Genomic DNA, 14,919 nt, shown 5'->3' with positions numbered 1-14,919 from the left:
CCCATCCCAGACACAACCCTCTGGCTGGCTGGTGGGGGCGGGGGTGGCCTGTGCCCGTGAGTGATGGGCCCACCCAGCAGAGATGGGCAAGAGTCACAGCTGACAGCAGTCTCCCCGACCCCAGCATCCAGACCTCCTGTCAGGCACTACAGCGTAAGGTGGGGACACCTGACCCCGGAGACTCTGTTTGGACTTGGTCTGTGGTGCCAGGGTGCCATTCCTCTTTGGATTAGAGTGGTCACCGTGGCCACCGGGACTGGGAGGGGTGGCTGGAGGCCTTGAGGTCAAGGAGGAGCATGCGGACTATGCCTTTGGGCAGGAATTGAGGCCCAAGCCAGGGAGGGTGGTGCCTCAGTCGTGGAGGCAAACAAATGGGCAAGGTCGTAAGGAAGCCGAAAGACGGACTTGGTGACTGCTCGGGTGTGGGAGGGGCAGGAGGGGGCTTCTCTAAGCAGAGGCCATGTGTCTTTTCTCCCAGACTGCATCGGGATGATCTGTTTCTGAGGGTGTCCCACAGCCCCACCAGCCAGCGGCCCCCTGAGGCCATGACCAGCCGGCTCAGATTCCCCTTCCCTCCCCTTCTCTCCCTGCACCCCCGCCCGCTGCCCCTACCCCAGCCCAAAAGAGTCAGGGGCTCAACCAGTCGTCATGGCACAAAGATGCGTTTGTGTGTTCAAGAGGGGAGCACGTTCCCCAGGGAGGGCGGGGAGGGTAGGGAGGCAGCTGCAGGCCGGGGCCTTCCAGGGAATGACCTGGCTGGTCCAGGCGGCCCGTGATAGAGGGCCACACAGGACCCTCACAGAACCAGGGCTTTGGGTCTGGCCTCCACAATACATCCATCAGTTCTTCTGTTGCCAATTAAGAGGGTTTCCCACTATGAGCCCAGAGCCTACCCCAAACCCACAGGGCCTCGGCTCTGCTCTGCAGCTAAGTCCCTGTGCCCAGGAGCTCCCTGACTTCCGGGAATGTTCATTTAGCTGTGGCCATAAAAGAAGATGAAGGATCATGAGCTGCCAGCGGGATTCAGAGACAGAACAGTCCCCGTATCCCTTCCGGAGCCCACTCAGGGAGCCTGAAGCACGGATTGGAAACAGGCTTGCTCAGGGCCCTCCCTGCATACTGGCTCAGCCTCTGCCCAAGGCCGTCATGGTTAATGATGCTCTGACTTCTTCCCCAAGGACTGTCCCTTCTCCCAGCAGCACTGATGGGAATAGGGGCCAGGAGGACCCACACAGAGCCAGGGTTTGTGAGAGCCCTTGAGGTCTCCTCAACAGGGGGTGTGCAGGCCGCAAAGCTTCCAGAACTCCTCTTCTGCCCAAAGGGTCACCAGCTCTTCCCCATCTGTGCCCTGCCATGCCTCTTCCACAAAACTTTGCTTCAACAACACCTCTCCGTCCTCCAGCCTCACATCATGAATCTCCCTGCCCTCCTCGGCCTAGCTCGCCACTGTTCTCTGTGCTCAGGGCCAGTCCAGCAGCAGCTTGGTGAACAGGGACTTAACGAGAGATGTTCACTTTGGCGCCCCGGCAGCTCTTGGGGAGTGTGGCACATAGCAGGTGCTCAGGGTCTGTAGAGGGAATGAATGAGCAAAACCATTTTGGGTGAATTTCGAAGGCAAGGACTTCAGTCTGGACAAGGAGGGTACCCTCCTGGGTACCCCAGGAGGAGGTGCATGTGTGCATATGAAGGCGAGTGTGAACAAGAGGGTATGTTCAGAGAACAGCAGAAGTAGGTGCAGCTGCTAGAGAAGTGGCACACCGTGGAGAGCCTTGAACGTGCCCCCTCTTTGTGCCCAGAAGGAACCAAGACGGCTCTCTGCACCAGGGGACTGACCTTATAGGTAGTGAGCTCCCCATCACTGGCATGTCCAAGCACACAGGTGCCATTCAGTTTATCCTGCTGACACTTAGCACCTACGCAGTCTGACCATCCACCAGGGGCAGGCGTGTTATGGAGACTTGGATCTCTCCTCAACCCACAGTAGAGACAGGATGACCAAGCCTGAGGTCCAGGGCAGAGCAAGTCTGGGCGTAGGGGGTGAGCAAATTCTGCTGGGCACCAGGAAGCCCTCAGAGACGAGGAGTGTTGGAGACACAAGCCCGTAAGGTCAGGGGTGGTGTGTTAAGCAGACACACCCAGGGAACCACTTCTCGTTGCCATGATTGGGCTTGAAGCGTCCTCACTGAGAGAAGCCAGATCACAGAAGAGCAGGGCAAGGCCTTGGATCCACGCTCATCAGGCATCGAACCTCTCTTCTTCCTGTTCTATAGCATTAGGCATACCCCTTCTCCTCCCTAGGCCTCCATTTTCTCATCTGAGCATCTGTCTGGTAGGAATACTGCCCCCAGGGTGGAGCTCTGGCGCAGATCTGTGAGGACAGACCCTGAGCGCCCCGGCTGGCAGCGAGGACTGGCCTCTATGTCCAGGCTGCCAGCCCTGCGCAGCCAACCCTGATGCTCGGCCCTGGTGGGGGCGTGGGGCCGTGGGACTCCCACACCGGGGCCTGTCCGTGCATGGAGCAGTTCCATGGGAGAGAAGGACAAGGGCTGTGTGTGCCTCCAGCGCTCCAGGAGGGCTTCCTGGAGGGCGCAGTCTGCACTTCCTTCTGCTGATAAGACCTGAGCACCTGCCATGGGCCAGAGCCAGAACTCGGGTTGTCCGACTCCCAGGTGTAGGCTCCCTCTTTGCCGTGCGGGGCCTCTCATCACAGAGTTTTGTGAGTCCTGCGCGGGCCAAGGAACAACGTGTGCCAGGCTGCCCACCCTCAGGAGGGCCGGGGGGTTAAGTAGTTCCCATAGTGCTGTGCTCCAGGTCAACCCATCCTGCCCTAGGCCCGTGGGATGCCATCTCGCAGACCCAGCTCCTCCAGCTGGTCGCTCCAGCCTTCACTGTGAGTGCCGTCTGGGGGCCTGAGCCCCGGGGTGTGAGGGGTATGAAGTGGGCATCAGGCCCCTCATCCAGCCCCTAGAGAAGTTGGTAATGCCCACAGGCTGCCCAAAGGGATTCTGAGACTATGGTTTCCTGTCCAGCTTGAGGGAGGCCTGTGTTTGGACCACAGTGGAAAACGGGTACAGAGGGGGCAGCCCCCTCTTCCCTCCTGCTTAATCTCAGGGCTTTGTCGTTTGGGAGTGGGGAAAAGAAATGTTTACACGGCCTTGCATTTGTTTCAAATTATTCATCAGTGTTTGAGAGTCATTGTTCCCGGCTAGTGTAAACAACGCTGTCCCTCGGCCAGCTCACTGAAGTTCTGTCAATGTGCAGCGTCTACAGCCCTCTGGCTCCTGGCTCCCAGGGAAGTGGGGAGAGGGGCCAGATCGGATGGGTGGCACCGGCAAGCTCCTTCATGGTGGGGTCCGAGTAGCGTTTTCACACCATGAATTCTCGAGGGCCTGTATCTGTTTCAGTTTTTTTTTTTTTACCAATGGTACCTTTGCTAGAGCTGGGGAAGCCGAGGCACGGAGCAAAGACTCTGAGAACCACGGGAAGAGCAGCAAAGAACATGATTTGAAGGGGGTCTGGACTGAGTCCCAGAGCAGATGTCATCATTACACGCGCATCAGCGCCAGTGCCTCTCTGGGGCGTTCCCGGGAGGGGGACGGGACCAACCCCAGGTGTGCCGGGGCACTCCGTGCGGGACTCGTGGCAGCCTGGCTCTGGCTCTGCATTTGCGTCGGGGCTTCACAGACACGTTCAAGGTGACACCCAGCTCAAGCTCACGTTAGGAGGAGCTGGTTCTTTGTAGCATTAGCCTGAGTGTGCTTGCTGGCACGGCCAGCTTCGTGGTGGGCAAAGGCATGAGCTCAGGAGGCGGACAGCAGGTTTAAGTCCTGCCTTCGCTCCGAGCAGCTGTGTGACTTGGCTCAAGTGACTTCAGTCGTCTGTGCCTTGGTGTCCTCCTCTATACAATGGAGGCGTCCCACAGCCTGTCACTCAGGGCTGCTACAAGGGTGGAGTGAGTTGCTATTTGGGAGGCCCCATGCCTGACACATAATGAACACTCGAGGGACGTTAACTCCACGTTGTTATTGGTAGGATGAACAAGACTTGGCGCCTGGCTTAGAGCCCGTTCATGGTCTAGTGCAGGCAGGGGAGGGATGCCCGGAAGCAGACACTGCAGAGGGGAGGGGAGATGCCCCCAGCAAGGGTGACATTAGCCCTGGGCCCTGAGGGAGCCACCACTAAGTAAGACTCTGTTGAGTGGAGAAAGGTCTTCAAAATAATCCCTCTCTGGCCTTCCCAGCTCCCCTGGGACCCCACTCTGTCTCTTCTCAGCAAGAGCCACCTTTCCCATTTTAACTGTAACGGTTGGTGGCTTTTAGAGTTCAGATCTCTGTCCCCCTCCCGGCCGCCACACAGCTGACATTTGAGCTTGCTGGAGATCATGGCCTGCCTCGGCGCTGGCCTCAGAAGCAGCTATGTGGTCTCTTGGGTGGTGAAGTGGGCCTTTGTCCCTAAGCCTCAGTAGGACCCAGCTGACGTCGTTCCAGAGCTGAGTCCTCTCCTGGTTCAGTGCAGGTCAGTCCACCTGGTTCTTGACATTTTCACATCCTTTAGGTTCCAGTACTGAAAGATGGCTGCGTTAAAAAGAACAGCATAAAAAGCTTAGTGCCAAAGTGTGTGTGTGTGTGTGTGTGTGTGTGTGTCTGTGTGTGTGTTGTGGGTCAGCGGATTGGCTAGAAGCAGCCAGTAGCTCACCTTGCCTTTTGGTTTCATGTTTTTGCCTATCAAAGTGACAATACAGACATGGCACATTAAGGTTTAAGAAGCCCTTCTTTCATTAAACAAACTGACAGCGTAGGGGGTTATGACTTCGGTAATTGAAACATGCTGTTCTGTTCAAGACCAGAACTCCATAAAGCCTCTTTTCAGCCAATAGCACCCTTTGTGCCAGCAGCCTCTGGTCAAAACTGAGTGTCGGCCCTGAGGTCTGTCTCTCCCAGAGAGTGGGAAGACCACTTAGCGACCTTCTGCAGCTGTCTTGGCAGCCGGAGGTTAGGGCCTTTTAAAAACTTCCCCATTCTCTAGACTTTTGAAATCAGTTTGCAAGGCAGAAGGCAGGCCGCCCTGTCCTCTAGCCTCTCCAGGGCTGCCAAGTCTTGTGTTACTGGTTATAAATCTGAGGTGTGATTGAAGAAAGAGGGGACATTAGAGTTTGGTTGGCGAGGCTCTGTGTATTGGGGGGAGACAGTGCAGCTCGCACAATCTTCCTAGAGAGGGAAAATCCAGCAGTATCCGTGAGATCACAATTTGGGAATCACACTACCAGGTGGGACCTCAGACAGGTGACTTTGGCCCTCTGGACCTCAGTTTCCTCATCTCTAAAATGGGCTAATACCTGGATCTGATTTACAGGGTTGCTGTGGGGATTAAAGGAGTTGGTACAGGTCAGACACCTAGAGTGGTGCGGGTCGCACCGGATCTGAGGGGCAGCTAGCATTACAACCGTTGTAACTGTCTACCTCTACGGAGTAACTCTGTGGGGTACTGTTGTGGAGTACCATGTAGAGTATGTCCAGGGAGCACTACCGTAGAGTACCACCGTGGAGTTACCACTATGGAATATCACCATAGTACAGCTCTGTGTGGTGTTACTGTGGAGTACCACATGGAGTACCTTTGTGGAGTATCACTGTAGTATCACTCTGTGCAATACCACCATGGAGTACTACCAAGGAGTACCTCTGTGGAGTATCACTGTTGCGTAGTTCTGTGCAGTACCGCTGTGGAGTATAACATGGAGTATCATGGTAGTATGGCCCTTTATGGTGCCACCATGCAGTACCACATTCAGTAGGTCTGCGAAGTATCACCATAGTATTGCTCTGCGCAGTGTCACCATGGAGTACCACATGGAGTACATCTGTGGAGTATCACCATAGGATAGCTCTCTAAAGCACCACATGGAGGGGCACCTGGGCGGCTCAGTCGGTTAAGCGTCTGCCTTCGGCTCAGGTCATGATCCCGGGGTCCTGGGATCGAGCCCCGCGTCGGGCTCTCTGCTCGGCGGGGAGACTGCTTCTCCCTCTCCCCCTCCCCCTGCTTGTGTTCCCTCTCTCGCTGTCTCTCTCTCTCTGTCAAAATAAATAAAATCTTTAAAGTACCACATGGAGCACATCTGTGGAGTATAACTAGTATCATTCTATGCCATACCATAGGGTACTGCCAAGGAGTACCTCTGTGGAGTGTCACTATCGTGTAGTACTATGGAGTACCACATGGAGTATATCTGTGGAATATCACTGTAGTAAAGCTCTGTGCAGTACCACTATGCAGTACCATCATGGAGTACCTCTGTGGAGTGTCACTGTATGATGTAGCTCTGTGGAGTACCACATGGGGTACATCTATGGAGTATCCATAGTTCACTCTGTGCAGCGTTACCATGGAGTACCACATGTAGTACATCTGAGTACTGCTGTAGTATCATTCTGTGCAGTACCACATGGAGTACTTCTGTGGAGTATCACTGCAGTGCGGCCCTGTGCAGTACCACTGTGCAGTACCACATGGAGTACTTCTGTGGAGTATCACCGCAGTGCGGCCCTATGCAGTTACCACATGGAGTACTTCTGTGGAGTATCACCGCAGTGCGGCCCTGTGCAGTACCACATGGAGTACTTCTGTGGAGTATCACCGCAGTGCGGCCCTGTGCAGTACCACATGGAGTACTTCTGTGGAGTATCACCGCAGTGCGGCCCTGTGCAGTACCACATGGAATACTTCTGTGGAGTATCACCGCAGTGCGGCCCTGTGCAGTACCACATGGAGTACTTCTGTGGAGTATCACCGCAGTGCGGCCCTGTGCAGTACCCCTGTGCAGTACCACATGGAGTACTTCTGTGGAGTATCACCGCAGTGCGGCCCTGTGCAGTACCCCTGTGTAGTACCACATGGAGTACTTCTGTGGAGTATCACCGCAGTGCGGCCCTGTGCAGTACCACTGTGTAGTACCACATGGAGTACTTCTGTGGAGTATCACTGCAGTGCGGCCCTGTGCAGTACCACATGGAGTACTTCTGTGGAGTATCACCGCAATGCGGCCCTGTGCAGTACCACATGGAGTACTTCTGTGGAGTATCACTAGTATCACTCTATGCAGCGTCACCATGGAGTACTACCAAGGAGTACTTCTGTGGAGCATCACTGTAGTACCACTCTGTGCAGTGCCTTCTGTGCAGCCTGAGGAAACTGATCCCATCCATGCCCTCCCAGCGGATCACACCCCACTTGCAGCACCAGGTGTGATTTCTCCTGTCGCCTTCTCCCTTCTTGCAGATGTGGACGAGTGTCAGGACAACAATGGCGGCTGCCAGCAGATCTGCGTCAATGCCATGGGCAGCTACGAGTGTCAGTGCCACGGTGGCTTTTTCCTCAGCGACAACCAGCATACCTGCATCCACCGCTCCAACGGTGAGTACTGCCCGTGCTGACCAGGCACGCCTCCCACCCCACGCCCCCAGAAACAGGCGGCCCCTGCAAACTCCCTTCTCCACGTCTTGATTCCAGGGGCCTCAGGGTCCAGGCAGGGAATTTGGGTGGTGGCCTGAATGGCTGTTTTGTGCTTCTGGTGTTGGTTCTGCACAGAACTCCTCCCAGCTCCCGCCCACCGCCCACTACACCAGGGCTGTCGGTGCTCCTGGTGTTTTTATGTGGAGGCGAGGTGGGGCCGCAAATGGGCAGATGTGACCAGAGAAGCTGTTTTCCTTTCTGGGCTGAAGGCCGGCTGTGGCCAGGAAGAGGGGGGCCCCATCCTCCGTGGTCCCCCTTCCCCAAGGTGAGCTGGAGGTCTGACCAGGCCGAGTGCCAATTTCTCGGTCTCTGCACGTTAACTGGGTCACCAGCCAGCCGAGGGTCCTTGTGGTCGGGAGCCTGCTGCCCCCTGGATGCTGGGTGGGATGGCAGGCCAGCCGGCGTGCTGGAGTAGCCTGGCACAGCCCCAGGCTGGGACAGAACCTGGCCTCTAGCCAAGCCCAGCAGGTGAAGGGCCCTGGTTTCAGGGGAGGGGTGGTCAGAGTTTAGGCCCAGGGCAGCAGGACCGCGAGGTAGGACAGTGGGCCAGAAGGCAGGACCCCATGCCTAGAGGAGAGGGGCTTCTAGGTAGAGGGAACAGCATTTGCGAAGGCTTAGAGGCGTATCTTGCTTAAGATAATGGCAAGGTCTGGAATCTCGAGGCAGGCTCTGTGCTGCAGCCAAGTGGGCTGTGGACACGGGCGAGAGCCAGCGCTCCTGGGGCCCGGCCAGTGTGTGCGCTCATGAGAGTGGTGGTTTTAAATTATCCGTTTTTTATAAATCAATACTTTCTAATGGAAACAACTTGGCCAGAAATTTGTCACAGAATTTTGAGACCCATTAAAACAAAAGTTTAATAAGGAAAAAAAAAAAAAAAGAGTAGATGGGGAAGGAGGCCAGGAGAGCCACATGGCCCCAGCCTGAGCCCAGCCCCCAAGGAGGGGGTGCGGGAGGGGCCCGGCTTGTGACTGTGGCACCAGCAGGAGACCAGGGAGTGGCTCACACTGAAAGGTGGGGACAAAACCCTGGGCTCAGAGGCCTGGTGGGTATGACTCCAGCTCTGCGGCTCCCTGCCGGGGAAGCCCCTACCGCCCTGAACCCCTCAGCTTCCTCACGCGCAAAGTGGAGATGTGGCACTGACCCACCAGGGTCTTGGGAGGATGCGACGGGACCTCGGGCGTGAGGGCTCCTGCGTGCACTAGAGTTACAGAGTTTGCAAGGCGAGGCTTGGGGACGCTGGGTGTGCTTTTTACCGGAAAGCAATTCCTGAGAAAGAAAAGAGGAAAATATTTAAAAGTACAAAGCCCAAGGCAGAGAAGCACAACTGCTTTACTGGACGCCTTTCAGTGCTTGGTGCTTATTTAGGCGGTTTCCTCAGAGACAAGACAGGCCTGATAGCCCCCACGCTGCTGTGTTCCCAGAAGGATGCGAAGGCCAAGCTCTGTGGTCCCCGGACACTCACCGCAGCTGCACCCGTGAGGCCTCCCAGCTGCGGGGCTGTGGGGCTGTGGGGTCGAGCTGCCCAAAATGAGGACCCGGCGCCCAAGTGGAGTTTTATAAGAAGCAGATTTATGGGGAAGTGAGTGAGTGGTGGTGGTGGGAGGGGGGGTCCTGCTTTCATCAAGGAGGGGGTTTTACGGGGTGACTGCTCTGAGCAAGCCATAAAGTCCCCAAGGCCAGGGTGGCCTGAGCCTCTTTTCCAGCCAGTTCGTATGTGCTCTGTTCCTTTGAAGAACAGCTTTCCCACGAGCAGGGCTCCAGGTGAAGTCGTGAGGCCCCTGGTTGAAAGGAGGGTGCACAGAATGGGGAGCCGGCTCAATGTAAGATGCGAGACCACAGCTGTGGCCTGTTTGTAACCGGGGCCTGCTTTGGCCTGGAGGCATTCATTTGGGCTACAGATGCCACAAAACAAATCTCAGCATCAGCCAGAAGAGTAGGTCCGGGGGGACATGATAATGGGGGGCAGCAGCACTGGCTGCTGTGGGGTCACGTGCTTACTCTGAGCCAGGCCCTCGCAGCGACCTGGTGAGGTGGGGATATGATGACCCTGTGACAGGTGAGGAAGCCAAAGCAGTCAAGTTAGGAGCCATGCCTGAGGTCATACCCTAGGGAACTGGCGGAGTCAGGACTCCGGCCCGGGCCTTCAGCTGTGATGTGATGAGGCTGGTGAGGAAAGAAGGAGGCTGGAGGAAGACAGAAGTAGGCAGAAGCCACATGTGAGCTGAAACCAGATGACCAACAAGACCAGCCATGGGGAGAGTTGGGGGTGGGTGTATGCCAGGCAGTGTGTGTGCAAAGGCCCTGAGGTAGGAATGGACCAGGCTTTGGTGAAAAGCAAAATGAAGGGTAGGGTGGTGGGGCACCGTGAGCCAAGGGGAGAGGAGCCCAGGATGAAGGGAGTCTGGCAGGGCCCAGACCCCGTGAGGCTGGTAGGGTATGGGCAGGAGTTTGAATTTCATGCAGAAGGCAGCCCTGGGAAATGTGCTGGAGGGCAGAGTGGAGGCCTTCAGGGCATCTCAGATACTGGACCTCAAATTACTTGTGTGGTGGAGCCTTGAGGCCGCATGCCTCACCCTTCCCAAAGGCCCTGGCTAGCCAGATCCTGAAGCCAGCAATTGAGATTTAGCCAGAACACAGATCTGGGGGCCTCAACCCTAATCTTTGTTAACCAGCACTAACCAGCACATTGGTTAAAGAAGTCCCTTCTCTTACTAGGATTTTTGTGTGAATCTCCCAATTTTTATTATTTTTTAAAATTTTTTCTAAAGATTCATTTGAGGGAGAGAGAGAGCACAAGCAAGGGGAGCGGCAGGCAGAGGGAGAAGCCGGCTCCCCGCTGAGCAGGGAGCCCGATGTGGGGCTCCATCCCGGGACCCTGAGATCATGACCTGAACCACCCAGGTGCCCCATGAATCTCCCAATTTTTAAATCTGGGCAATGAGTCAGTGAGAAAAGCAGCAGACAGCATCTTGGACCCCTCCTGAGGGACAAGTGGCAGCATTTCCAGGGTCCTCAAAGGCTGTGCGAAAAGTCCGAAGAGGACAGGCCAAGTGCACGGTACCTCTGCCGGCTGCCCTTAACGCCTGCGGGTAAAGACAGCCCGGGTGACCGGGCACGTGGCGTCCCTCCTGAGCCTCCGCCGGTTGTGACAACTGCCCATCATGACTGTGTATCAACTACAGTCATGATGGTTAGAGCTCAAAATCAGAGGGTGTCCGGGGTGCAGGGACCCAGCTTCTTTTGCGCCTAAGTGTCCTCTGATCCCTGTTGCCTCTGGGATGGCCCATGGGTCCAGAGCTGTTTGGCAAATCAGACTCCTCGTGTCACCTGACTCCTCCTAATGCCTGCTTCTCGGAGCCTCCCCCTGAGCAGAGAGAATCGCACGAAGGCTGCTTCTGATTAGAGGGGCCTGGATGCATGAGCAACGTCAGCCAGGGTCAGTCTAGGCTCCTGGCCGAGAAACAAGGGCCTGGGACTCAGCCCTCCTGAGTGGCCCCACGTCCTAGGCACCAGTGCAAACCCTGGCCCAAGGCACGTGAATCTGGCCAGGCCGGGGCTGGGAGTTCTAGGTTTTCAGCTGTTCTCCATCTCCACCAGCCACGCAGCCTCAGCACAGCCACTCCTGCCTCGCTGGGGCTCCTCGCCTGTAAACTGGGACCAGTGATCCCTCCCAGGCAAGTGAGGGATCCATTAGGGAAATGCTCTGAAGCAGGCAAGTGCAGTGCCCGCCCTAGGGGTGGCCATTCGCAGGCAGCTTCTTCCAGTCTTTAGAACTCAGGCTCGATTTGGGGAGACAGTGGTTCCTGTGTGCCAGCCCTGGGCAGGAGGGGACACAGAGCTGTCGCGACCTGGGGCCCATCTCCTTCCCAGCGCTTCCAGGTGCTGGTTCTGGCACCGTAACAGCCCACGTTTGCCCCAATTTAGGCTCTGGCCCCGCAAGCGATAACAGCCTGGGGCCGCCAGTCCGGGCCAGTCCCAGCCTGCACTGCCCCCTTCATGGTCATGCGCTCTGGGAGCCTGTCCAGTACCAGAGGGGATGGGCCACCGAGGAGCCAGCACCTTCTAGCTCCCTCCCTCTCCCGTGCCTGCTCTTTATTCTTAAATTTATGTCATGTCTGTGTTGCAAGAAGGTGTTGCCTCCTGGATGAACTTGTCTCTTTCCTCCTGAAGAATTCCTTCTTTCAGTCTGAGCGGCATTGATTTAGGAGGAGAAGGTGCTCAGAAAGGCGTGGGTCTGACCAGCAGTGTGATTGCGGGCTGTGTTTCATTCATTCGCGTGCCAGGTGTCCGGCTGGTCCCTGGGGATCCCAGGGTGAGCAAAAGCAGACATGGTCCCCTGTGAAGCTTTCAGTCGAGAAGAAGGACTAAATGCTAGGCAAGGGTTGAAGTTGCTGGATAATAGTGAGCTGAGAAAACACGCTCTGGAGAGAAGGATCTAGAGCTCCTAGGGGTCTAGTGTTCTCATCCGAACAGGGGAGGTGGTCATGAGAATGGTTTTCTCACCAGCCCGGTGAAGGAGTGCCACTCTTTTTTTTTTTTTTTTTAAGATTTTATTTATTTATTTGAGAGAGAGAGAATGGGAGATAGAGAGCACGAGAGGGAAGAGGGTCAGAGGGAGAAGCAGACTCCCCGCTGAGCAGGGAGCCCGATGCGGGACTCGATCCCGGGACTCCAGGATCATGACCTGAGCCGAAGGCAGTCACCTAACCAACTGAGCCACCCAGGCGCCCAAGGATTGCCATTCTTAAGAGCGCACGTTCTGGGGCCTGGCTGCCCAGGCCAGAACCCCAGCTCCAACACTCAATATCTGTGTGACCTTGAGCAAGTCACTTGACTCCTCTGTGCCTGCAGGGCCTATGAAATGGGGATAGTCATAGTACCTACTTCATAGGATTGACGAGATGTTGTAAAGAGAACTAAAAAAAACGTGGGTTCTTGTTATTGTTATTTATCACAGATGAGGAAACAGGCCCAGAGAGGACACGACCTCACCCAGGGCCCCAGAGCCAGCCAGCAGCAGACCCAGCCTGGGTGCATGCTGGGCGCTGGCTGAAGCCTGAGCTTCCGCTGAGGGTGGAGGGGAGACTGGGAGTCAGTCCTCATCCTCAAGAAACTCCCTTCCCAGGAGGGAACTGCTGACCCTGGCACCTGGATTTATCCATGCTCAGGGCAGCCCATGCCAATGCCTGGGGCCGGCCAAGATGACTGGCTTTGCTCGTTCATCCAGCACAAGCTCCCCGGCATCTAGCACCTGTCCCACCTAGGGCTGCAGAGGTCAGACCAGCCCCCTGTCCTGCTGTAGAGCTTTGAGTAGGGTGCCAAGCCCCCGCTGGGCACAGGCAGTCGAGAAAAGGCATGAAGGGGACATCAGGTGTCTGTCACTCACGCTGGGTGCCTCACCCCACTGTCGACTGGCGCTCCCCGTCAGTCCTCAGTGAGAGCACCCATGCACTACACAGCCTGGCCTGAGCCGACCCCGGGGAGGATTGTCAGGCTCTGCGTCTTCTGTGCTCCAGCGGCTGCCACTGTCTCCCACCCCGCCTTGTTGCTGGCTGCAGAAAGCAGTTTTCTACCTGATGCCTGTGTCCCTGCAGCTGGGGAGCCCCTTGCGGGCAGGAACTGTGTTCCCTCCAGCCCTGGGTGCCAACGTTGGGCCCTTTGGGAAGGACAAGGGGAGAAAGGAGAAAGATGCTCGGCTCTCGATGGCTCCCCAGGCCCAGGCCCTCTTCATCCTCGGGTCATGCAGGCAGATTCCTGGTCGGCATGTGCTAGTGAATGGTGGGGCCTGGGCCGGGCACTGAGCCCAGTGATAGGGACCCAGTGGCTCTGGAGGCTGCCACGTGGCTGAGCACACAGTGAAGCCCTGCTGTGCCGCCGCCTTTCCCGTGTTTGATGCGCGGGGACGGGCCACAGCGCAGCTGAGCATCTGTGCCCCCGGGAGGCTGAGGCCCACGCAGAGCCAGCACCAGGCCGGCACTCTCCCAGCAGAGGCATCACGGGTTTACCTGAGTGCATCTAACATTCTGCGTAATGCCCTTCTGAGCCTGTTTCAGTGCACAGCTAGGAAACCACGGTGCCTGCCCACCCCTCCGCATTCCTCTGGCACTTTCTCACAAAGCTCAAGACCTGGCATCAGGGGTAACACTGGCTCCAGCAAAACTCGGAGGTGGGGCCTGGAATAGGAAAGCTTGGCCTCCTTGATGTTAAATAATGAGGAGGACAGCTCGAGCTGCCATTTACCGTGTGCTTACTGCGTGCCAGACGTCGATAATGAGCGCTTGTCATGCACTAGCACATAGTGAGCCCATTCTCCGGATTAAGAAACTGAGGCACAGGGAGGTTGGGGAACTTGCCCAAGGTTGCCTAGCCATCGCTCTAGCAGTCTGGCCCCGAAGCCCGGGCAGACTATGCAGAGTGTTCTGACAGGCTCAGAGCCCTCTGCATAGCTGGCCCAGGCTGGGTGAGACCCAGGGGAGGCTCTGAGGGACAGCAGAGACACCTCCTCAATTGGCACCACCCACAGTTCCCCAAACGTGAGCGCTCCCTATACCCAGTGTGCCTCGTGAAGCACCAAGAGTTTCAAAAACATCTGGTGGTGGACATTTCCTGAAATTTCCCACTTCCCTCTTCTGTTCAGGGAAGTAGCCCGAGTCGCCCTGGCCTCTTCTCTCTACAGTTCACAAAACCTTTATGAACTTGAGTTACCGAGGCGACCACTCCCCTCCGGGCGAGGGAGAATGCTCATTAATGTCCGTCCTCGTGCTGAATGTCCCCAGACACCTGGGCTGACGTTGCGGGTGTCAGCCATTCAGTCCCGCTGCCTCGAGCTGGGCCTTGCTGGGAAGGCAGCGGGGGTTCCACGCACTCACATGGGTAGGAGACTGGGGGCTCCGGGCTCGTTGGTGATGTGCTTGGGCTTCGCACCAGCTGTTTGCCTCGTGGGAACCTGCTCGCTTGTTTCAGAGTTTACAGCTATTCTCCGGATGATTCCATTATGCAAAGATGGCCTCTATTAAGTTAAATTATTTTCTTAGAACTCAACATGAAATAGTGTTGGAGTCTGTTCATTTTATCTGTAAGTTTGTGAGGGTAAGTACCCCAGTGTAGCTGGAGACAAAACAATGGGATTTTTTTTTAACTTTCTATTGTGAAATAATTACGGATTCATAAGAAAATGCAAAAATAGTAGAGAGAGGTCCCATGCACGCCTCACGCAGTCTCCCCCCTCGACAGCGTCACTAAAGAACAGTACCAGCCCCGGGAATTGACGTCCGTACTGTGTGTGCACATGGTTCTGTGCCATTCTGCTAGATGTAGATTCGTGCAGTCGCCTCGGCAATCAGCAGTTCGCATTGTAGGGGCGCCTGCTGGCTCAGGCACATGTGGGGCATGTGACTCTTAATCTCGGGG

The 14,919-nt window shown here is 56.3% G+C and overlaps 1 protein-coding gene across 2 annotated transcripts in view; it reads left to right on the top strand.

The window, feature by feature from the left end:
- SCUBE1 (signal peptide, CUB domain and EGF like domain containing 1) overlaps window positions 1-14,919 on the top strand; it is a 138,906-nt gene that overhangs the window by 45,840 nt on the left and 78,147 nt on the right. For both annotated transcript variants that reach the window (XM_028115512.2, XM_028115511.2), the window contains exon 4: window positions 7,276-7,410. In XM_028115512.2, the coding sequence (XP_027971313.1) occupies window positions 7,276-7,410 (135 nt within the window). The remainder of the gene's footprint in view (window positions 1-7,275; window positions 7,411-14,919) is intronic.

This window comes from Eumetopias jubatus, unplaced genomic scaffold (assembly GCF_037043125.1).
Source record: "Eumetopias jubatus isolate StellerSeaLion01/CBP00866 unplaced genomic scaffold, mEumJub1_p1.0 scaffold_8, whole genome shotgun sequence".
In the NCBI taxonomy this organism is placed as follows: Eukaryota; Metazoa; Chordata; class Mammalia; order Carnivora; family Otariidae; genus Eumetopias; species Eumetopias jubatus.
This window is presented reverse-complemented; position numbering and strand designations above follow the sequence as displayed.